The 24864-nt window shown below is 38.9% G+C and overlaps 2 protein-coding genes across 2 annotated transcripts in view; one reads left to right on the top strand and one right to left on the bottom strand.

Moving 5' to 3' along the window:
- LOC126370866 (BTB/POZ domain-containing protein 2-like) overlaps positions 1-24864 on the bottom strand; it is a 133293-nt gene that overhangs the window by 94824 nt on the left and 13605 nt on the right. The window lies entirely within an intron of this gene.
- Positions 785-16903, top strand: LOC126370835 (katanin p60 ATPase-containing subunit A-like 2). Its single transcript, XM_050015858.1, has 9 exons — positions 785-832; positions 1139-1303; positions 12757-12954; positions 13496-13704; positions 13817-14000; positions 14879-15075; positions 15156-15282; positions 15656-15776; positions 16246-16903. Exons 1-9 carry the CDS (start codon positions 785-787, stop codon positions 16374-16376), a joined length of 1380 nt encoding a protein of 459 aa, XP_049871815.1. The 3' UTR covers positions 16377-16903.

Here is a 24864-nt window from a genome sequence, read left to right as displayed (position 1 = left end):
GTCAAGTAGCCTACTTTGGTTTTTATAGTATTTACCCATGCTTAGGGAAACGCATAAAGAGAAAATTTAAATCGAAGAAAAATCTGATTCATAAATATTTTCGATTAAAATTTTCTCTTTGAGAAGTTCTCATTTTGGAAAGGTATTATAAAAGTACTTACCTACTATATATAAATTATATATAAATTAATATAAATTAATTAATAATTATTTATTTTCAAAGTACTTAAACCATATTGACCATACCACAACTGCAAAATCCGTAGTAGGATTCTATTTGTGGCTGTATAGGATGACCCCTTTGCCTTATTGAAGCGGAATGAAAGTGCCGCGCGCGCCATTCTGTGACAAATGTCTTCCCGCCAATGCAGAGTTTTACTCGTAAGTACGTATACCTACACGTACATAGTATACACAGTACTTACCTAAGGTTTTGTTTTAAATTCGAAGTTTAAATCTTTTATAAAACATCGGAATTTGGCGCCATGTTTTTTTAAGTTCCCATTGAGCAACACGGGCATTGATGATTAGTAAAATAGACATAATTATGTTACTCTAGAATACGGAATATCCTATTTTGAGCAAAATATTTATTTGCAGATAATCGTCTCCTTGGTAAAATATTTTCTGTCCGTTGCCTAGCAACGAATAACAACCCCTAGCAACTTTCACACATGACTGACTTCGTCAATATTTTGTCAAACTGCAGTCCTTTGGTGAAGTCTTTGGCGTACCTACTAAAAGTCGAGTTTTCGATTAATAGTTTATTTGTGTAACATTTAAAATGGCTGGAATTACACGACCGATGAGCCAAATGAAGAGACTTGAGAGTGTAAGTTTTATTAACAAAGAATTTAATACTAATACTTGTAATAATAATAAAGACCATGATTCTGGATTGATATCAAGTGGAATTTCCTGTCAGAAAATTCATGAAACTTTCAGTGTCTTTTTAAATTATTATCAGTTTCATACTTTTGCGACAGAAAATTCCACTTGATATCAGAATCATGATCTGAATAATCCTTCAAAGTTTTCGTTACACCCTGTATATTGCCCCACTGCTGGGCAAAGGCCTCCCCTTCATCCATCCATCGTGGAAGGTGTTACTGTTTTAATAGAAACCTCCAACTTTCAGAAGGAAAACCTCTTCCGTACCCGGAAGCGTATCCTGAAGTACCTAGTTCTGGCGTTCTTGAAGCAGGAAGGATACTTCCACGCTGCGGAGACCTTCGCTCAGGAGGCGTCGTTGGGGGGAGACTACCAGCTCTGCGATAACATGGACTTGGATATCATATTGCAGGTAGGTTACTTTTTACTTATTTGAAACCATAAAAAACAACATGCTTGTGAGCTCCATAATTAAATAAGATATTGAAAATAGGATTTCAGTTTAATCTTTCATATGTTCACGTCATAACATAACATTATATAAGCTCGCGACTATATCCTAATTGGGGTAGCCAGAGATACATCCATCGCAAGATCAACTAAGTACCATACCTTACCAAGTGAGCCGTGTCGCCAGCTATAGTAGTCGAGCCTATTGTGTTCCTGAAAATGAATAACTTGTAGCGGACCCAACTAGTTGGCCACCTAGTTCCGCTCACATGCAACAGATGGCGCCACATTCTTCAAGCGGTCGTGAAACGCGGTATCGAAATTTACACAGCAAGACGCATATACATATACATCTTCCAACACAACACTGTTGGATCGTCGATCCCTAGTCACACTACCAACTTGTGGGTAGCGGGGTACTATGCTCAGTTCGGTACCCCGAAAAACATCCTTTGGCGGCAGCACACCCTGGCCGCCAAACTGCATTGCTGCAAGTCCGGGGTTCAAACCGGCGCTCCGCGTTTGAGAAGCAAGGTGGTGACCCATAGGACCACAGTGACTTGTGATCTGGGATGGTTAACGGTAATGTTCTTCTTCTTCTTTCGTGTGGGTTGTGAGTTCAATGATCGACCTCGTCTGGTGTCAGGGTTTATTAAGACGCCATAGGCCCCTGACATGGTTCATGTAACTACTAAAGTACTTACATACAGAAAAAAAACAGATTAAATACTTTTAAAAAATCTCCAGTATTTTATTAAGTACAATAACAAAATTGTGGACCTCCTAGTAAACACTTCGGTATGCTTCGTGTTGGGAGTGTAAGCGATTGCGTAAATCTTATCGCGTTTAAAAAAAAAACAAATCGTGCGACTGTGGCTCCATTCCGCTGCTGTTTGCCGCGAAGGAACATTAAGCAATAGTCATTTAACAGAGAAAGGCGCGATGTAATAAAAATAATTACAACAAGGGAGTTCAACGAAATTTTTTGTGTTAACGAGAGTACTAGAGTGAATTAGACAAAGTATTTTATAACATTATAAAGAGGCTTTTTCTTGAGCTGCTTCCGATAATAATACTTACTTAAAAAAAAATGTTGTAGGTACCTTCCCCTTAAAAATATCTCGTCTGCAGCACCTCTGAGGTAATTGAAATATCCAGGTTACACCGGAGCCGGTTCGGCGCCAGAATCGTTAGCGAACAATCCACTTTGTTACACCTTCCGTCTCGCCACACAGAATATACGTCACTACACAAATTCGTACCCACACAGACAGCCACACAGAAACAGTCACACAGAGAAGTACTCACACATACACAGCCGGCACCGCGGCTCGTGCCAAATGTGAAAGTTACCTACTCTATTTATTAGTATAGTGGAGCATTTTAGTGGAATATGTTAGATGTGTTCTTTTGCTCCGGCTACTGCTTACTTATAGGTAGTATTTATTTTATTTATTTATTTGTACACAGTAGAACAGACTAAAGAAACATACTACAAAGAAAACAGACAATAGGTAAGCTTATCTCCAAGAAAGAGATTTCTTCCAGTTGACCAGTGTCATAATAGAGTAGAGTAGTATGGAGTGTATAATAGTGAATCTTAACCGTTTGGTGTTTAGGGACCATAATAAATGAATGAATATATGAATAAATGAATGAATAAATTGTTGTCTTGCCGTGGACCATCAGCTGTTTGGCAATAACCATTATTAGAAAGTTGTTTTATGTGTATTTTAAAGATGACCATCATTTTGATGTCTTTACAGACCACTTAGGGTGTTTTAGGGACCGCGTATGGTCTGCGGAAAACCAGTTTAGAACCACTGGTATAATTGGTACTCCTACGGACCTTATACAACACTAGGGCGTAGGCCAACCCTAACTCACTGATCGGGAAATGGTTTTATCTCGATAAGTGGTCACCCACACCACAGCTCTTCCGTTAAAATAATTGGCACGCGTTTAAACCGTGGAGTTTTAAACTCGTTGCCAATTCAATAAATTGAAGGTCGATCAGATTTATTTGTTATTGTATCTTCTTTGTTGGACTGAGAGAGAATAAAATGCATTCAGCTGTCGTTTAAAAACCGGCAGACGGGATTATTTCCTTTCTAACATGTTGGACCTTATTAGTTTTCACTAACACAGACACAGTGTCTAGCACAGTGTGTATTTATGTGTGAACTATGTTCAAAACTCAAAGAATCTCCAACCCATTGCCTTAAAAATAAGTAATTCATAAATTTATGCTCCGCCAGCTAAGTCATAGATAATAAAATATAATAACGCGGAATGTATAATAGCACCAATGAGTTATGAAAACACAGTTGGCTCGACCATTATGAACGGCGATACGGCTCAAGACCTATCACGTTGGTCTAACAGAAAGCTCGGTGAGGTGTGGGTACTTCGGTCATCTTGCGATGGATGTACTTCTGAGTAAGCTAAGTACTCCAATGGGATATAGTTGTGAACTTATGAACTATTATACATATAGGCGATGGGTTGACCACGCGTTGTTACATCAGTTCAGCAAGTCCATTAAATAACATCGTATACAAATTGGCTGTCAGTTGGCTTGTTTCGGATTCACATTAAGAATTTTATCTTTGTGTGCCGAAGTAATTCGAACTTGACACCTGGTGGTCTATTTGCGTGCGTTTTAGGGGCAAACTTTTACGTTCTGTTTTACGTAGACATAGAATAAAGAATAATACTACGTAGAGAACGGCCACTCTTCGCTCCCCACCAGCAGCTGAGCTAGGTTTACTTTAGTCTTCAATCGTATGGCTTCAGAAGTCACACACGCAGATGCGCGTGTACGATAACGTCAATGTGTACTGTCTGTGTCAAACGAGGTTTTTTTGTATGAAGTGTCCGGGTTGTGCTACAGTCCCGGCTACTAGCTCAAATACCTCCAACCAACCCGCACTGAAGCGGCGGCGTGGCGGAGTATGCTCCATACCCTCTACAGAGCGATGATGATGAGTTATAAAAACATTGCACTGGCTGCTTATTGTTAAATTATTTCTACATTTTTTAATTATATTTTATATCTTGTTTTTCTTTTTCACTTAATCGTGCATGCTGTGACTACTTGTAATTGAGCTAGCTCTTAATCATTTTTTTATTGTCTGTAACTTTGCATGTGTAGAGTGTAGCTTCTAAGTTTTCCATAATATAAATAAATAAATGAGTGAGAAGAGTATGTGCCCAACAGAAGGATGCATAAAGGCTGTTTAGGGTTACGAGGGGAGGTCAAAAAGTTCGCGGAATGGAGGGGTTGGAGGGGGTTGGTTTGCTCGTACAGGTAGCCGCTAGTTGCACACCTCATTAACAGTATATGTACCAAGTTTGAAGCAAATCGGGTCATTAACGTTTGAACTATCGACCAGCAAACAAGTGAATCGGGAAGAACTCAGCGAATATGGAGAAAATTGAACACCGCGCCGTCATTAAGTTCCTCACCAAGCAAGGAAAATCCGCTCAGACGATTTTTCAAGAGCTGTTAGCAGTTTACGCGGACTCTGCCCCTGGTAAAACCATGGTTTACAAGTGGCATAGTCTTTTCAAGCAAGGAAGAGAGTCGATTGAAGATGACCCCCGCTCCGGACGGCCCATTGAGGCCACCACACCGGAAATCATCGAAAAAGTAGAGAAACTTGTATTAGAAGATACCCGCTTGAAGAAGAAGCAGCTTGCAGCAATGGTCGGTGTATCCGAAACAAGTATTTTAAATATCCTACATCAACATCTTGGGATGACTAAGGTCAGCGCAAGATGGGTTCCAAGAATGCTCACGCCACTTCAAAAAAGCGAGCGTGTCGAGTGTTCTCGCCAGTTTTTAGAGCTCTGTGGAGAGAATAAGGAAGAAGTTATGGTCCGGATTGTTACTGGAGATGAAACCTGGGTTCACCACTAGGAACCTGAGTCGAAGCAAGAGTCGATGCAGTGGCATAAAAAAGGCACACCTCCTCCAAAGAAGTTTAAGGTGTCACAATCGGCCGGAAAGATCATGGCCACTATTTTTTGGGATACAGAAGGTATTTTGCTGATTGATTATAAAGATCGTGGTGTGACTATAACGGGACATTACTACGCTTCTTTACTGGATAGATTAAAAGAGGCTATCAAGGAAAAAAGAAGAGGAAAGCTGTCAAGAGGTGTGCTCCTTTTGCACGACAACGCACCCGTCCACACGTGCCATGTTGCGACGGCTGCCATTCACCGATGCGGGTTCGAAAAATTAAACCACCCGCCTTACAGTCCAGACTTGGCCCCCAGCGATTATTATTTGTTCCCAAAAATGAAAAAGGAACTGCGTGGACGAAAATTTGGCGATGATGAAGAAGTCAAGTCTGCAATTTCGGCCTATTTTGACAGCAAAGAGAAATCTTTTTTTTATGATGGAATAAACAAATTATTTGATAGATCCGGAAAATGTGTTAAGGTTAAGGGAGAATATATTGAAAAGGAAAAATAGTTTCGTGTTTAATTTCGACCCCCTTCCCCCTCATTCCGCGAACTTTTTGACCTCCCCTCGTATGTTATGTTTTATAATGTTGGCCGCGCCAGCGTGGTCGACGATTTCCCTCAAGCGCTTATCGCTATCGACCCACTAGGTGACGTAGGTAAAAGTTTAGTTGGTTCATGCTCTGGCCATCAAAAAGTCCTCCCCACAATCTTATCCATTGGTATCCGTGCTTCATTTCCCGACCCTTCTGTCGGAAATGAGCTCCACTATACGTCACACTCCTTATTTCCATTCATGGTCAGAGTAGTAAACTGTTTGGTTATCCTTCTCATCATTTTTGGCTTAAATATTTATCCTATGTCATTTATTACGTTCCGTCGCAAGCATTTTTTAGAGCCATTATAGGGTACGTCCATCGCAAGATACCGTTTGAGAGCCTTTAGCGCTCCCCATTTGTCCGTCCAAGTAGTTAATGCTATCTGCGGCAAATCTACAATAAGTTACGTCAAAAAAAAAAAACCATCGCAAGATGAACTAAGTACCCACACCTCACCGAGCTTTCGGTTAGACCAACGTGATAGATGTTGAGCCGTATCGCCGTCTAATAGTCGAGCCAATTGTTCTATGACAACATACATACATACATAAACTCATGCCTATTTCCCACCGGGGTAAGCAGAGACTATAGAATTCCATTTGCTTCGATCCTGACACACTTCTCTTGCTTCCTACACATTCATCAATCGCTTCATACACGCACGCCGGTTCAGAGTAGATCGTATTGAACCTTTTCTAAGGACATCTCCAATTTGATCATCGTAAGTCCTTCTCGGTCTTCCTCTGCCAGCCCTACCATCAACTTTCGCTTTATATACCGGTTTTGCAATTATAACAACTCATTGACGTTTCATATTCCACGTTATTCTATTTTATTATCTATGACTTAGCTCGCGGAGCATGAATTTATGAATTACTTACTTACTTTTAGCCGTAAAAACACCTCCACCAACCCGCAGTGGAACAGCGTGGTGGAGTATGCTCCATACCCCCTCCGGTTGATTGAGGGGAGGCCTGTGCCCAGCAGTGGGACGTATATAGGCTGTTTATGTTATGTATGTTACTTACTTTTAAGGCAATGGGATGGAAATTCTTTGAATTTTGAACATATTCGTAGGTCACACTTAAATAGGTCACTACTCGCGCCCGCTATCCCTATAGGTTGGAGCAGAGCCACTATCAGAAGACTTCTTGCAGCCACATTTGGTATTGCAGTGTTTCTGAGACTTACTTTACTTGACTTACTACAGTTTTTAGTATTTATGTATTTTTTTTTGTTTTTAGATTTGTTTATTTTTAATATTATTATTATTTTTAATATTATTTGTTTTTAGTATTTTTGTTTTTTTTTTGTTTGTAGTTATTAGTTTTTTTTAGTATTATTGATTGATTGATTGTTTTTGTCAAATAAGTACGTTAAAGGTGCTACAGTCTTCTTCATCATCGTTTCCAGATGATTTATATATTTCTTCTATAAGCCAAGTGATACCAGCCATCTATGACCCAAACATGAATTCCAAGTCATAAAGTCGAATTCAATGCTTTAGAGCCCGATCCGGGATTCGAACCAGAGACACTACGATGAAAGTCACGCGTTCTCAGAACAAGGGTATCACGGATTCTTCACTTCGAGTTCAGAAAAAAATGTAAGTAAGTATTGTTAGTAAGTGTTTAGCTTTAGCGGGAAACAGAGCGTCGGCTTTCCCCAAATCCCCATTCATTTCAAGTCCATAAATCTTTACCTAGTTGTTTTTACGCAATATGTCGCTCCAACTAACAGTCGTACTTTGTTTTGGTTTCGCCTGTTTTCGTCCCCGCCCTTGGCCTGGTTTCTCCCGTCTTTATCCCTTACTTACATCGGGACAATCAATAAAATCCATGTTATAGTGCCAAGATGCTTTGCTGAAGTTGTAAGTGAAGTTTGTTCCATTCGGATAATTTGAGAGCGCTGAGGGCTTTCACCGAGGGTTGTGGAAGCCCAATTGGTAGAACGCTTGCCTCTCACTTCGAGGTTGCAGGTTATCCAGAACAGGCCTAAACCAATGATTGTCGAATTTGTTTTCGAATTCATGTTTGAAACGCACATTCCCGAGAAATGCATTTTCGGAGGTATGTGACCTAACCTGTATTGGGCTGGTTTTCCCTTCGCGGGTTGGAAAGTCAGATAGGCATCTGTAAAAAACCGGACCTGTCAAATCTTCAGATTAAGTAAGCGGACCCTGTCAAAAAGGGATAATGCTAGGGGGATGTCAGAATCAGAATCAGAATCACTTATTCAACGTAATTATCATGGATAAACTTGTTGAAGGTCAATGTAAAATTTTTGAATTTACGTCATTTCGCAAGGTGTTATGGCTGAGGAGAAGAAATGACAAGAAACTACAACAGCAACACATCTTTTAAATCAATGAGGATACATTACAAGTTATTTAATAACTAGAGAAACACATTCAATACCAGTGACTTAATACGACACGACGGATTCATAAAAAATATCAGCAATTACAAGGAAAGAGAGGAAGTGAAAGACCAAGAAGAGCTTACATGGAACAGATAAAGAATTTGAACGTCGTGTTTTATAAAGAAGTGAAAGAATTGGCCTTTGATAGACAAGAATGTATAACGCTACACCGACAAGAGCGTGCCTCGTGTGCGTGTGTAAGCCGTATCTTCACACAAAATATGCCATTTATTAGTGTTGTGACACAAGTGTGAGTAACTGTTTACTTGATTGCGTGTAATATAACACGTGGGACTACGATGCTCGATCAATCATAACAGTGGAAAGCGTGCATTCGCAGTGCTAGCGATAACGCGACTGACTATTTCCTTGTAAAATTTGAATGTCAATAAAAGAAATAAAAAGCCGTAGTGGTAACCCAGTTGGTAGAACGCTTGTCTCTTATTTTGAGGTCACAGGTTCACAGGCCACAAACAAATACGAATTGTTTTCGAATTCTTGCTTGGATCATTCATGGTTATCACGTGCTCAGCGTTGAACGAAAACATGACATTCTCAAGAAACGAATTTTCGGAGGTAACCTAACCTGTATTGGGCTGGTTTTCCAGTCACGGGTAAGAGGGTCAGACAGGCAGTCGCTTCTGGAAAAAACCGGACCAATCAAGCCTTCAGGTTAGGTAAGCGGAACCTGTGAAGACGGAGGAGATGAATAAAAGAAATAAAAAATGCATTTTTATTCTTACACTGGCACGTTTTAAGCCGTTGGTCCTAGATGTTAGCCATAAAAAACACCTCCACCGACCCGCAGTGGAGCAGCGTGTTGGAGTATGCTCCATACCCCCTCCGGTTGATTGCGGGGAGGCATGTGCCCAGCAGTGGGACATACGGTCACGAGCATTAATATGTGTATACACTTTGGTACCATGTCACATTAACTTTTTTGACAAATTGAACTGTAACTCTTATTTAATTACTGTAACTTTTTTAATCAGGAACTTTAAAACCAATCTTGGATTTTTTAGCGTTGTACCTAGAATGTGTCGTGAACATAATAACTTTTATAAGGAATCCAAAGTCGATTTGCTATCCTGTTCCTTACCTAAATTTAAAAAAATATTAAATAATTTTGTGAATGTTCGTTTGGCCGAGTGATCTTTAACCATTTAAGTTAAGTGTTGTTTTATTCTTTTTAGGATTTATTTCTCTGTTGTTTTTTTTTATTTTTTATGTAGATTGTCGTCCTTTGTAGCGTTAATAAAGTAGCATGTTGTGTTTGCCTATAATTGGACGAGCACTAGTCCAGTATTTGTAAATAGGTTAAGTTATATGTAAAAGTGTTTTTGTCTGTTGGCAAACCTAATAAAAAAATAAAATAAAAATAAATGTCAAATATGTTAGTGCGACAGAGTCCTAAAGTGGGTACATTATATTGCTCATGACTGTACATAAGCTGTTTATGTTTTAGACGGAATGACAATAAAGTGACCCCATAAGTGATCCGTTTTTCCTTTTGAGTTTCTGACCCACAAAAACGGTATTTTGAAATAGGTATCAGAGTGTTACCAAATCGCTTGTCGCTTGTAATCGGCTTACACTACACAAGTTGTGGTTAAAGAGCGATTTATTCAGAACCGCCATATCATTGGACGGAGCGCGGTTCCGTTCGTATCCGCCACGGAAATAGACCACGATTGCAATTCCGTCTTTATATATAGGCATAGAATAAGGAATAATACCACGTAAAGAACGGCAACTCTCCGCTCCCCACCAGCGGCTGAGCTAGGTTTACCTCACCCCCCGCCCCCTCTCGAATTAATCTTCTAAATACATGGATAATAGACATATAAGTATGCATCTTTTATCAGTGTTTTGGGTATAAATTATGACCCTTGTAATTACACTCAGGCACAACACATCTTTCACCCATTATTATTCTGATCAAAATAAATAGAAGCAATATAGGCAGCAACATAATTTTATACCCAACTGATCCTTTTTAGAATGCACTAACCCGCTATTATTATACTTGTACAAAATTTTCCTGTACCCAAAGGTTACCTGGAAGAAATTGCTACATGAGCAATAAGGCCGCCTGTTGTGCTTTTCTGTATCTCTATAATTTGTGTCCATTGTGCTCAATAAAGTATTTTATCTATCTATCTATCCTAATATGAAGCAACAATTATTGCCTTTGCCATTAGATTATATTTTTAAATAATTATGTAGCCCAAGCAACGAGAAAATGGGTAATTACTAATTATCACGAATCCGGATCATGAGTCATGTCGGGGCGGCTCAGTAATAACCCTGACACCAGGGTTGATGGGGTTGGTAATACATACACCTCACAATTCACACGATAGAAGAAGACTAATTATCACGTTAAATCTGAACAGCGCCACACACACACACAGCGCACACACACACACACACACGCGCACACACACACACACACACACACACACACACAGCGCACACACACACACACACACACACAGCGCTGACTTGAATGAATATTTTCAACAACAATGATATTTAAAATTGACAAATGTTTATAATGTGACTAATTATTGGTGCTAATTCCTGTAAATACCATCTAATTTTATTTTAAGTTATATCTGTCATTTTCTTATCCGCCGAAAAGGAAAGGGACGGGTAATCGACAAGCATAAAATTTATGGAACACACACACGTCAATTTTAAGCACAAATCTAAAACAACCGTCTAAAAATTCGCCCGGGTTATTCATTTATTTACTCATTCTTCCTAAAATTAAGAGCTGTCAATCATCCGTCCCTTTCCTTTTCGGCGGATAAGAAAATGACAGGTATAACTTAAAGTATAATTAAGAGATGTCTGCAGGAATCGGGGCCATTAGGTACTTACTTAATTCCTTGATGCTTAATACTGACATTATTTGTAATATTGTACGTCCGACATGGACATGCTGTTGAGACAATTTCATAATGTTTGACACCTGCCTGTATGTACCTACACAGCTTCTCAATAAATGTTTCTTGTTTCCACCTATTTTTTTTTTGAAGAACGGAGCCTGGGAAGTCCTTCATAAAGAATTACATAACAAAGACGTTTAGCTAGTTTTATTGATGACGTCATAGGTAATTTATTTATTTAGTATACTTGCAAAGATTTCATTTTAATTTTTCATAAAAAAGCATCTCGCTTGCCTAGGTTCTCCTTTTGCATATAAAATTATCTTCTTCTTCTATCGTGTGGGTTGTGGGGTGGATTAACAACCCCGTCAACCCTGGTGTCAGGGGTTATTATTGAGCCGCCAAAGGTCTCTGACATGACTCATGTAACGACTACATACTTACATCAGTAAGTAGTAACCGGGACCAACGGCTTAACGTGCCTTCCGAATCACGGATCATCTTACTTTCGGACGATCGGTTGATCAGCCTGCAATGTCCTAACCAAACCAGGGCACACAAAGTGAATTTTGTGATACGTCCTCACCGGGATTCGAACCCGGGACCTCCGGATCGTGAGCCCAACGCTATAATATTATGATAATATAAAGAAAATCAGTGAAAAAGTTTCGGAATGTTTATTTCGTTACGTTCTTAATTTATTTTAAGAGCTGTCGCTATGTATTTTACAGTATAATTTATTTTACTGTTACAATTTGTGCTTTTATCGTCGTAGGTGTGTTTGATCTGTCATTCCTTGATATTATTTAAGTCAATTTGAGAGTTTTATAAATAAAAACGTCAGACGTTGTAAAATCTTATTTTATAAGAATATAAATTAAACGTATACATTCTCATTTTATAATACACACATAATAGTGTTTTGCGTTGAAAATGAATGCCAAGGTTAGCTGTTTATTTTTATTTACATTGTTTTTTTTTTAGGTATATATTGTTTTTATTTATTTTTACCTTACCTAACTACTCGCAGTCTATCAATCTACTTATAACTTATTAGAGTAGGTACCTAAGCAGATCTGATTTCGGATAAAATGCACGTAAATTAAGCGCCGCCAGTGGCGAGCATTTGTACTAACGGTCAAACTGTTCATAACGATAGGGTACACCGTCACTAGATGGCAGTTATTTACATTTGTAAGCTTATTACGGTTAGCGACATCTAGTTACTACTGTGCGAAATAGAGTAACAAAACAATATATTATGTACGGCGAAGAGCTTTCTTACCGTTTGACTGAATAGGCGCCTTTTGAGTAAGCTCGTAACACCGTCGATACTTTTTTAACCTCGTTGAGAGGCAGAATGGTGTGAAGAGCGAACCCATTTGATTTTAAAAAAACTACGGTCCCTATTCATACCACACAAAAAAAAAGCGCCGCGCCTGTGGCGACCATCAGTATTTAATCTAAAATGTATGGAAGGAACCAAACATGGTAAAATGTGCTTAACGCCAGGGACATCATGATTTCAGGATTACTGCAGCTACTACCTAATAAGGTTTAACAAGCAACCGCAGTTTGTGCGTAAGGTGGAAGACCAGCCTTTGGCCCTGGTCAACCCTCGGCCACAGACCAGGAAACAGCGCCGCTCCCACGTTTCAGACACGCCAGATTGCGAGAAGAAGGAGACCAACTTGCCTGCTAGCTTTACTATCACTAGCTTGTCTAAGGTAAGGCACACCCGAAAGCCTAGCCAGCAGGGTCTATGTGACAACCGCGCCGCGAATTATTTATTATTTATTTATTTATTTTTTTTATGTCGAGGGCTTCGACCAATAAATGCAGCGAATGCTATCTACATAGATAGATGTCGAACGCTTATTTGTTCAGTCGTTAACGTGTAACAAACGCGAATCGAATCGCTTCCTTGCGGTACGCATCGTCTTTGACGCAAGGTGATTTTCTATTCCCCCGTAAGTATATGTAACCCGTGAATAGAAAATCACCTTGCGTACAGAAATCGAAGTTGTACGAGAGTCTAGTCAAAATGTTTTCGCATTTGTTAGCGATAGCGCTAAAGAAACAAAAAAAACCCTACAAACTGTGTCAAGGTTACGGCATATAGATTACGGGTATTTATGTAAGAATCTCAGAATCCTGTTTAGAAAAAATATAGGTAGGTATTTCTGTACCCGTTTGAACTTTGTTAACTGCTTTCCTTTATGTGGAATGCAAATCAGTATTTTTTTCTTATATCTTGGCTCTTCACAGGAAGAGCCACCAGAGAAACCAGAAGACATCCCACCGGTTGAAAGAAAATCCTTGGCTGTTCTCCTGAGGAATGCGTCTGCTGAGAAGAAGGAACTAGTAGAACTGTTATACCAAGACATTATCCGACCCACAGGCGTCTCCTGGGATGATATCAAGGGGCTGACAGAGGCCAAGAGCTTGCTGATGGAATCTGTAGTTTATCCGGTCAGGTAAGTTCAAGACATAAACGATGTCTTTAAAGAGTTCTCAGATATCGCAGAAGAAATTAATCATCTGATTATCCCAAAACACCACCAGTATATTATCCCCCCTCTTGACCAGATACCCAGAAGTATTCACGGGTCTCCTGGAGCCGTGGCGCGGGGTGCTCCTTCACGGGCCTCCAGGCACCGGGAAGACGTTGCTGGCGCGCGCGGTGGCAGCTGAGGGCTGCTGCACCTTCTTCAACGTAACATGCAGCACCCTCGTCAATAAATGGCGCGGGGAGAGCGAGAAGATTGTAAAGGTATTTTCTTAGCATTCTATTCTCGTTTTGATGAAAATTCTATCAGCACAGTATATTCAGGAGCTTCAATTAACTTATCCAGCATAAGAACATGTGAATTCTCCGACCCTGACACACCTGTACTCTGTGGAGTCTTTTTACTAGCAGGTATTGCTGTATGACGTAAGTGTACCGATAACCATGATGACACAAGGCTTGAGAAGCTTAGGTATTATTGCACTTTATTTGCTTCTTCGAGTAAATACCCATCAACGAGAATAGAGTAGTTTCCTACTAGTCAAATCAGCTACTTTTTACTAAACGTCAAAACACGAAATTACTATGGCATTTGTTGAATAGAAAACATGGCAATGGTGCTAATTCCTGTAAATACCATCTAATTTAATTTTAGGTTATATCTGTCATTTTCTTATCCGCCGAAAAGGAAAGGGACGGGTAATCGACAAGCATAAAATTTATGGAACACACGTCAATTTTAAGCACAAATCTAAAACAACCGTCTAAAAATTCGCCCGGGTTATTCATTTATTTACTCATTCTTCCTAAAATTAAGAGCTGTCAATCATCCGTCCCTTTCCTTTTCGGCGGATAAGAAAATGACAGGTATAACTTAAAGTAAAATTAAGAGATGTTTGCAGGAATCGGGGCCAATGTCGCACTTATAGTAACTTACATTTTTAAAATTCCTAAATAAGTACAATAGAAAAAGGAAAACATTTTTGTCACCTTCAGTTCTGTCTTCATTTAGTTAGTAATCAGAATTTTATAATTTATCTTTGAACTAGGAAACTACTTACCCAAGTATAAGTGCAAGTGGCAACAGTTTATAGCAATACTTACCTACTTAAGACCGATTTTCAACCAGCTCTACCTTGTAGGTGCTCTTCGAGATGGCATCATACTACTCCCCGTCAATTATCTTCATTGACGAGGTGGAGACGTTAGCATCAGAGCGCTCCTCGGTCGGTGAGCACGAGGCCTCGCGCCGGCTGAAGACGCAACTCTTGACGGAGCTCGACGGAGTCACGCACGGCGATGGGCTGGTGTTTCTGTTGGCCAACTCTAACATGCCCTGGTAGGTAACGTGCTTGTCTGTGATTGGTCAACGGTATGATGCGTCATCTATATGTAGGTATATGTGTTCTTTTTCAAAAGGGACCTAGATCCAGCTATGCTGAGACGTCTGGAGAAACGCATCTACATTCCCCTCCCCGACTACAAGACCCGAGTGGAATTGTTCGAGAAGTTTCTGTGCAGCAAGAGCATAGAAGTATACCCGAAGGTTAATTATCTATTATTATGTTCTTAAGTTGAAATTGAGAAGCAACAGCCCTCTTGGCACGCCAACCGCGCCTTTGACCAATAGCCGTACGACATCTATCCACGTAGTTAGCATTCTTTGCGTTTATTGGTTGCAACCATCATCCCCCTAACATTATCCCGTTTCTCACAGGGTCCGCTTACCTAACCTGAAGATTTGACAGGTCCGGTTTTTAACAGAAGCGACTGCCTGTCTAACCTTCCAAACCGCGAAGGGAAAACCAGCCCAGTACATGTTAGGTTACATACCTCCAAAAATACATTTCCTGGGAATATGGGTTGTGGTGGGTAACTGCCAAAGGCGAACTTTATTTTGAAGAATATTATACCATCAGGTGGATATACACGAGCTAGCCACGAAGACTGAGGGGTACTCAGGGAGCGATATCAAGCTGGTCTGCAAGGAGGCTTTAATGGCCAATGTTAGGAAGATGCTGCCTCATATGAGCGGGAAAGGTTGGTATACTTATTATAGGATGCAGCCTGCAGGGTTGCTATATTGGACTGGGGCATCGAATTAAATATTAATACTAAGTATAGAACGGTAACTCACCGACCCGAACCAATTCGAAACGGGCGCCGAGTTACATCTACTTCACCCCCTCTAGGTCTTACTTTTAAGTCTAAATGGCCGTAAGCCGTTGAGAGTAAGGTGGGGCGGGAACTGGCCGTCTCGCTCGCGCTTACGAGATAATGCGGCGGAGTATACGGGGTGTGCTTGAGCATTCACGGAGACTATACGAGTGCGAGCGAAACACAGTTCGCGCGCTCTTTCCCTAACTAAAGTAAGATCCAGAAGGGGCTCGGCGAAGATGGTCCCCAGAAGGGGGGAAGGGGCGAGTTACCGTTTTATACGTAGTATTATTCTTTATTAGCACCAAGTTTGGCGGTTCGTGTGTCTGACCGTTATTCATTTGTTTCCCAGGAGCCACGCCCCCTCGCAAAGACCGGCTGAACCTGTCAGACATCCTCACCGCGATTGAGAAGACCAAGCCAGTCTCTAAGAACCTAGCGAAGAAGCACGAGATCTGGCAGAACGAAATGGGGTGCTCTTAAACAGAGTGATTGAATAAGGAATAATACTACGTATAGAACGGCAACTCTCGACTCCCCACCAACGGCTGAGCTAGGTTTAACTCGCCTCCCACGGCCTTACTTTAGTCTTTAATCAGGTGGGCGTCAGACGTTACACACAAATGCGTGTGTACCATAGATGTCTGTGCAAAAACGAGGTATTTTGTATGAAGTGTCCGGGGTGTGACGGGGTCTAATCTTGTTATGATTACGTCACGAGGACTACAACCAACAGGCATAGTAATAGGATGGTCCTTTCCATACATTTTAGGTTTATCTAATACCTACCAATGCTCGCCACCGGCTCTTTTTTGTAGTGTGGGTAGGGAACGTAGTATATGTACAGGGTGATAGTGACGCCTCATCGAATACCAGAATTATGAGCTGAATCAGCCCCTCGGTACGGTACAGTATTACTAACACCCTGTATATTTTTACACAATATCGCGGAGTAATCAGTAAATATTACAAAATTGATTAAAAAAATTACAAATAAAACAAAAATGTTTAATGCAATTAATTAATTTATTGACATCTACCCATCCTCTATACAAAATATATTATTAAAAATACATTATATTAAGCTTAATAATACGTACAGAGTTCAATTCCTGCAGTTATGCCCGGCCACGGTATCCGAACCATAGACAACATAACCATTGCGGGAATAACCTACGCATAGACTAGACCAAAGAGAAGATACTGTATCCAAGATGGCAGCCCAAAATTTTGCGTGAAGTTCAAAGTAGAAATATTTTCCAAGATGGCGTTTAAGTGGTTTTCACTAAGTAAGCGACGATGTAAGTATATTTAGGTATATTAACTGACTTCAGAACAGGAAGAGGTTCTCAATGACGTGCAGGTATGTATAGTATTTCAACTCATATGATCATTCTGTGTGTGCTAATAAAATAGCATATAATCTGAACATGGATATCTTCCCTTTGGTTTGATCTAAATGCTGTATACGACTGCGTATTTTACGAAAAGCATATAAATTCAATACAACTACCCTATTAATCGCAAGCTCGTTATTTTCACTAGATCTTTCTTTAATTCTATCAATTATATTCTCAAATACGCAGTCTTATTCAACTGAACTGAAATCGATGAAAAAATAAGTGCTTTTTCGTAAGATGGCGCAAGGAATGTGTTTTTTTTGTAATTATAAAACTGAATTTGTTAAGTCTATATCAATAACTTATCTTTACGTATAACTCAGCACATAGTGAAAACATAATACTTACTAATGAAACACTACTTTATCATATTGAATGTGACAGTTAATTATTATTATCTATTCATATATTTTGTGCCTACAAATATCAGTCGCTTAAGGAAATAGTTACTAGTTTCATGGGGGCAAAGTTCCGACTATCAGAAAGAAAACCTCACGTTCCACTAGCGCCATCTAACGAATAGATTCCAGTATGTCCCATTATTGGATAAATAGCATCGCAATTTTAAGTTAAAGTCCAACCCGCGGAGGTCAAGCCGCCTGAACTCCATCTTTCGTCATAGGTTGTACGTTTTTATCTGTTGTGGAACTTCGCGGTGCAACCTCCACTGTTTTAACGTCAAACAGGCTAATAAAATTAACTGGCTTATTATAATAAACTTTAACAAACATATTTTGGACAAAATTGTATGTAGTATAGTAGAATTTTCAGTGAAACAAGTCAAATCTAAATCTTAGAGACACAGAGAAAGGAGTAGACATACTCGTACGCAGGCGTTCCCTCTTTGCCGCGCAAAAACTGGCAGTAAATTTTGTATCGAAAAATAACAACGGCTACTCCCCTCCGGTTCGCCTGAGGCCCAATTGCTCTATGTCTAAATAGGATATTAGAAATGATAGTGTTTGTCCACAAAGCCTCATAATGTTAATGAAATAAAAATCAAATTATTTGACTAGAAAACAACCAATAACTCAAAAACTGAACAGGAAATATTGAACACAGGAAATCAAAAACTTCACCTTACTAATTATTCAAAAATTCTTTTTTTTTTCAGTTTTTGGCACCTTGTTACCAGTTTTAAAAACAAAATACACATAATTAGATACTAAAGCCAAAACTGATAATAATTTTAGGGGAAATAAAAAAGAAATAAACCTTTGAGAATAGGGTAGTCAAGAGTTTTAATATGAAACTCAAAAAAAAATAAATAGATTTATCATATAGGTTGTTAGAAACACCGTAACGAAAACACTGTGGGGGATGATTCAGACCATGATTCTGAGTTGATATCAAGTGAAAATTGCTGTCGGAGAATTCACGAAAATTTTATTGTGCTTTAAGCTGCAAAAAAATACGACAAATTATTAAAATTATTTGTTATTTAATGTATTGTAAAACCTACAACGTAAATTGCACAACGCGAACGAATATTGCAATTTGACATGTGCGCAATGTCAACATATAAGTATGTCAAATAGCGTGTCGGACGACGCTCAGTGGACCAACGATCTGGTGAAGGTAGCGGGAAGCCGCTGGATGCGGGAAGAGCAGGACCGATCGTCGTGGAGATCCTTGGGGGAGGCCTATGCCCAGCAGTGGGCGTCGTACGACTGATGATGATGTCAAATAGCAATATTCCTATTTTAGGTGAAATGCTTTAATGTGGCCTTTTTAAACTCCCCCCCAGTTTAACAGTAATGTAGGAGCTTTAGAAAAAATCTTGACAACCCTTCATCTTCCACTAAAATCCGGTCACTCTTAACAATACTAGGAGAACAAGACCATGTGGTGAGTGGTCCCTTTAATCCTGTTTCCAACAACCGCGACCTTCGAAACTTATCACAGATTTACCTAAAGTATTAAACGTATAGTGAATACACAAAGACGAATCAATTGCACACATAGCGGTATGGGGAACGTTCCTATAAGACTATAATTTATTCATTTTTGGCTAACGTTCATTCCGTTCACACAGAAATTCGCTTCCCGCTCCAGAATGTTCCCGTTACCGCCTTGGTGTCGAGACATGAACAGTGACTTGAAAGTCAGAGCAAAGTTATGAAAAAAAAATATCCCTTCATTGGGTGCCAGAGTATAATACTATTATTTACTTATCTATTACAATCACAGCAAATCACTCGTATAGTACTCGAAATACCAATAGAAATAAAAACTATTTAAAGCCTGGCCGGAAAAAAAATACATCGTGAAGGCGCTGTAATCGCACTCCGCATTTTTTTATAAAACAATACATAAAAAAATATATATAAAAAAATACAAGTTTATATATATTTAATATTCAATATTTAATAGTCTTTATTAATTCATTTAATATTCAGTATTCTATATTCTGGCTGTCATAAATAATTCCATCTTAGATTTGACATACTTATGAACACTGACTTCCAAGTCACACAATAAGAGACAAGCACACAGATACAAAAGCAATAAAACATAACATAACACTCCTATAACTTTTGGCACGTAGCCAATTCAATTCTTAATTAATGGCTTTTATGTTTTATGTGTTTTTGTGTATTTATGAAACAAATAAAAGAGGAGGTGCAGGTCGTGTCGTATCGGGAGGTGAAGGTTTTGGCGGGAAGAAGAGAGGAATGGCGATTACTCCACCGACAAGAGCGCAGCTCTTAAATAGAGAGAGAGATAATCACAATGAGGATAAAAACTAAAAGTTCAAATAAATATAAGCGGCACATTGTTGAGTGTTCCTAAATTTTGTCTATTCTCCATCTGACCAGACCAGTTAAATTTCATGATAAATTACTATAAAACGTGGACTGCGGACTGAATTTCGACAGTACATTTCTTCGACACGTAGCGAACTCCGAAAACATATAGATCGACAAGTCATTGCTTCGGCAGACAATACTTAGACAAGACACACCTTCGAACGACCACTAGTTAGACAGAAAGAGTCTTGGATTTTTTATTTTAAGTTTAGCAACGTAATCCTGGCACTTCACTGAAATCCCACAATGTATATTGCTCACTAGGGTATTCTTAAGCTTTTTGTATATGTGACGCACTGTAATTACTGAGGTAAATATTTTTGTATCGAGGCAACGAGATGTCGTACCGTCAGTAAACACGACGTCCGTGACGTCACTCTAACAAATAAGTATTTATCTTTCGGATCTTTAAGGAATAAATATAACACTATAATTTTGAAGTTTATAATGTAAAAATACAACCAAAACAATATGTTTGATTGCGCAAATAGTATGGGAAACTGAAAAATTTAAGAACACTCAACAGAAGCGACAGCTGGAGAGAAAAATAGGCTGTTTTTATCTTCATTGCTTTAATGTGGCCTTTTTAACCAGCGCTCTGACATGTTACCTAAGTGCCACGAGATCCTATTCTTTTTTAAAACCACGCGTCCACTTGAATGGGATCGTAACGGACGAACGTAGACAGACAGATCGTGTTCTGCGTATTGTTAGCGTCCGGGGCGGATTTGCTGACCTGGTAAACGCAATTCCATAGAAATTTTAAGAAGTCCTGACGCTCCGTCTGTTTCGAAATCCGATCTAGTGGACGCACAACCATCTCAAAATTTTAAGATTTTTATGACAAATCATTTTGACCGCCGAGTTCTGCATCAACATTCGATGTTACCGCGCCGCATCTGTGTGCTTAGACCCTTAATAATAACAAAAATACCGGTTACTTTGAGCCCTTAAATACTTTTATACAGCAGCAATAGTTAAACTGGATTCATGTTATATTCTGTCGCCTAACTTTTCGGGCTCCTTATTAGAAAAGTCAAAACTCTTCTACATTAAACAGATACCTAATATTATTTTTCCTTTAAACAGGGTTCGATAACGTCTAGATCAGCTATTCTCGTTAATAAAATCTACTTTGTAAGTCTAACTAAGAATTTTTTTGAAGTTATTTATTAGAATAGGGCAGTTGACTAAAGATAATATTAAAATCCGGTTTTCAATATCTCATCTAATTTTGGAGTTATGAAAAGTTAAAGTCAGCGGTGGGAGAGTGCTCTGTCCCGTTCTATCATAGAATAAGGAGGAATAATACTACATACGTATAGAACGGAAACTCTCCGATCCCCGAAAGCGGCAGTGATCGGTTTAGCCCCCCAGTCTTACTTTAGTCTTAAATCGTATGGGCGTCAGACGTCACACACGCCGATGCGCGTGTACGATAACGTCAATATATGTGTAGTGTATGAAGTGTCCGGGGTGTGCGGTACTGGGAACATGTGACGTGACGCGTTCCTATAGCCAATTCTATCTTCGAATTTATGACTATTTTGGAACTGTAATTATAAAGGTAGGTATAATTTTTGATACTTGTCATCTATTACCTTCCCTTATATACTATAGTTCCTCCATCTAAATCCATCGCGAGACGTTGGCATTTCTAATGCAAGATTTTATGAGAATTAAAAAACGGATAAAGCTATTTCAAACCCTGTTTAAAAGAAGATTACAATTTATTTATCAAGTTTTTCTTGTCTATCTCATTTTCATACTACCTATCCCAAGCGTCAACTGCTAATTGATTACCTACATTAAATACATACTAATTAGGTATAGTTACCGTAATTTTTATGCCCATTTATGTTAATGTTTTCCTATAATTTTTATTTATGTAGTAAAAAAAAGACATTTTTTAGAATATGCGATTCATTAGATCGAAGTACTAGTAATTATTTGTTTTATTAAAACCCTATTTTTACTATTTTTTTATAAAATATAATGGTTTTGAAAATATTTTTTGACAGTACCCGTTTTTATAAATTCATACGCAATTTGCCCAATGAAAATAGAGTTGAAGTTAGTACTCATTTTTTAATTGAATAAATTAATACGAAATCATTTCAAAATGTCATAGTTATTTTTTGCAATTTCTGAGTTTTGTTTAAGGTTTTGCGACTACGAGCTCATTGATATGTTATTTTATTCATTATATTACCTACTATGATTTGAGGAACATTTAGAACACGGCGGTTCATATAATAATCCTTTGGACATGTGCAAATTATTCGGTATTATAATGACTTGTTCACACTTGCCGAATACGGTCACGAGTACTAATATGTATACACTTTGAAACCATGTCATATTAACTTTTTTGACAAAATTGAAACCGTAAGTCTCATTAAATGTCAAATATGATAGTGCGGCAGGGTTCTAAAGTGGGTACATGATATTGCTCATGACTGTACATAGGCGAGACACTGCACTCTGCGTATAAACATTTGACGCGACTTGATCCTTGAAAAATTTTTAACAAAAAAAAAACCGACTTCAAACGCAAAACTAAAAAGCAATAAATAAATTTACTTCGCACAAAGTAATTAGTACGTATTTTCAATTAGTTAATTATTTTATAAATCTGAAGCCGGTGCCAAGGAAATGCTACAACGAAGTACCGATTCATATATTTTTCAATACTGATTGTTTTGTAATTTTTTGTTTGACATTGTTTTGTAATTGCTTTGATATAGGTATTAAACAATATTGTGTGTACATAGTAATTTGATATTGTAGTAGGGTTGTTGTAGCATTTACTTGGCACCGACTTCAGAATTATAAAATAATTAACTAATTGAAAATACGTACTAATTACTTTGTGCGAAGTAAATTTATTTATTACTTTTTAGTTTTGCGTTTGAAGTCGGTTTTTTTTTGTTAAAAATTTTATTTTATTTTACGATTTTAAGTGATGGTTAGACCGAGCAAGGATGCAGACAGACAGATTTTCTGATTTATATTCATATATAATAATATAATATATTATTAGTAGTGATCACAATTATTATTGATGAACATGTTTACACACACACACACTCACACACGCGCTAACGCACACGAGCACACGCGCACGTACACACGCACACACACAGACACACGCACACACACACACACACACACACACACACACATGTGTATGTGTACATACACACATGTGGTTGTCAGTGGAAGCTGCTATCATACACACTCACGCATACATATAGATACAGTAGATTTCGCGTGGTTCGCTCGCACACACACACACACACACACGCGCGCACACACACGCACACACACACACATGTGTATGTGTACATACACACATGTGGTTGTCAGTGGAAGCTGCTATCATACACACTCACGCATACATATAGATACAGTAGATTTCGCGTGGTTCGCTCGCTGCTAAAGCAGCTCGCGTCCTGTTTATTCGAAACTGTCCCTCTTCGTATGGCGGCCATCTTGTTTTTCCGCCACTTTGTTCTTTTTCACCGGCGACAGAATTTGACCAAGATTAAAATGGGTGTCGTGGAAACAAACAAAATCCAGGTGCAATAGGTTTGCCAGGCCGTAGGATGTCTCCCTGATTGGGAGCAGTTTTCAAAGATGACGTTCCGATCACACGCCTATACATCATTTTTACCCCCAAGACATTTTCTGGAAAAACAAAATTTTGTATGGCGGCCATCTTGTTTTTTCGCCATTTTGTATTTTTTCACCGGCCATTAAATTCGACCAAGATTTAAATAGGTTTCGTGAAAGAAAAATTGGTTCAGGTGTGATAGTTTCGCCAGGCCGTAGGGTGTCACCCTGATGCGGAGCAGTTTTCGAAAATCGGGAAGTATTTCCATACTTAACATGACGATCCGACCACAACCCCGATATATATTTTATATCCCGAGACATTTTCTGAAAAAACAAAATTGTGTATGGCGGCCATCTTGTTTTTCCGCCATTTTGTTTTTTTTTACGCGCTATGGAATTTGACCAAGATTTAAATAAGTGCTCTGAAAGAAATATTGGTTCACGTGCGATAGTTTTGCCAGGCCGTAGAGTATCTCTCTGATGCGGAGCAGTTTTTGGTGATCAGAAAGTATTTCCGTACTCTACATGACGTTTTGAGTAAGCGCCCCATACATTATTTTTACCCAAACGGGCTTCTTCCAAAATCGACAAAATTTTGTATGGCGGCCATCTTTTTTTTCCGCCATTTTGTTTTTTTGCACCGGCGATTGGATTTGATCAAGATTTAAATACGTTTCGTGAAAGAAAAATTGCTCCAGGTTGTATAGTTTTGCCAGGCCATAGGGTATCTCCCTGATGCTGACCAGTTTTCGAAGGCCGGGAAGTTTTCCCGAAGCCTAAAGATCGATCCGATCAATATGACTTTACAAACGCATTAGTCGCTCCTACGATTTTTGAAAATTCCCCTCGATTTCTCTGGTCTTCCATCATCAGATCCTGACTTCCTTGACATGGGACCCCCTTGGGTATATCTCCTTTCAAGCAAAAAAAGAATTATCAAAATCGGTTCATATACGACGAAGATATGCCCGAACAAACATAAAAAAAAAAAAAAAAAAAAAATATACGGTCGAATTGAGAACCTCCTCCTTTTTTGAAGTCGGTAATAAAGTAGTACACAACGAGTCATAGAATAAAGATACAGTTTTCGAATCTAGTGCAGTATTTCGTCGGTATACGAGTAAACAAGGCTATAAAGGTGTT

The sequence above is a fragment of the Pectinophora gossypiella genome, chromosome 11, assembly GCF_024362695.1.
Source record: "Pectinophora gossypiella chromosome 11, ilPecGoss1.1, whole genome shotgun sequence".
Classification (NCBI taxonomy): Eukaryota; Metazoa; Arthropoda; class Insecta; order Lepidoptera; family Gelechiidae; genus Pectinophora; species Pectinophora gossypiella.
Note: the sequence above shows the minus strand (reverse complement) of the source record. Positions and strands in the feature narration are given on the sequence as shown.

Coding starts and splice junctions, on each gene's coding strand:
- LOC126370835 (XM_050015858.1), top strand. CDS start 785: ATGGCTGGAATTACACGACCGATGAGCCAAATGAAGAGACTTGAGAGT. Junction 12,955..13,495: donor CTATCACTAGCTTGTCTAAG/GTAAGGCACACC, acceptor GGCTCTTCACAG/GAAGAGCCACCAGAGAAACC. Junction 15,283..15,655: donor GCATAGAAGTATACCCGAAG/GTTAATTATCTA, acceptor TTATACCATCAG/GTGGATATACACGAGCTAGC.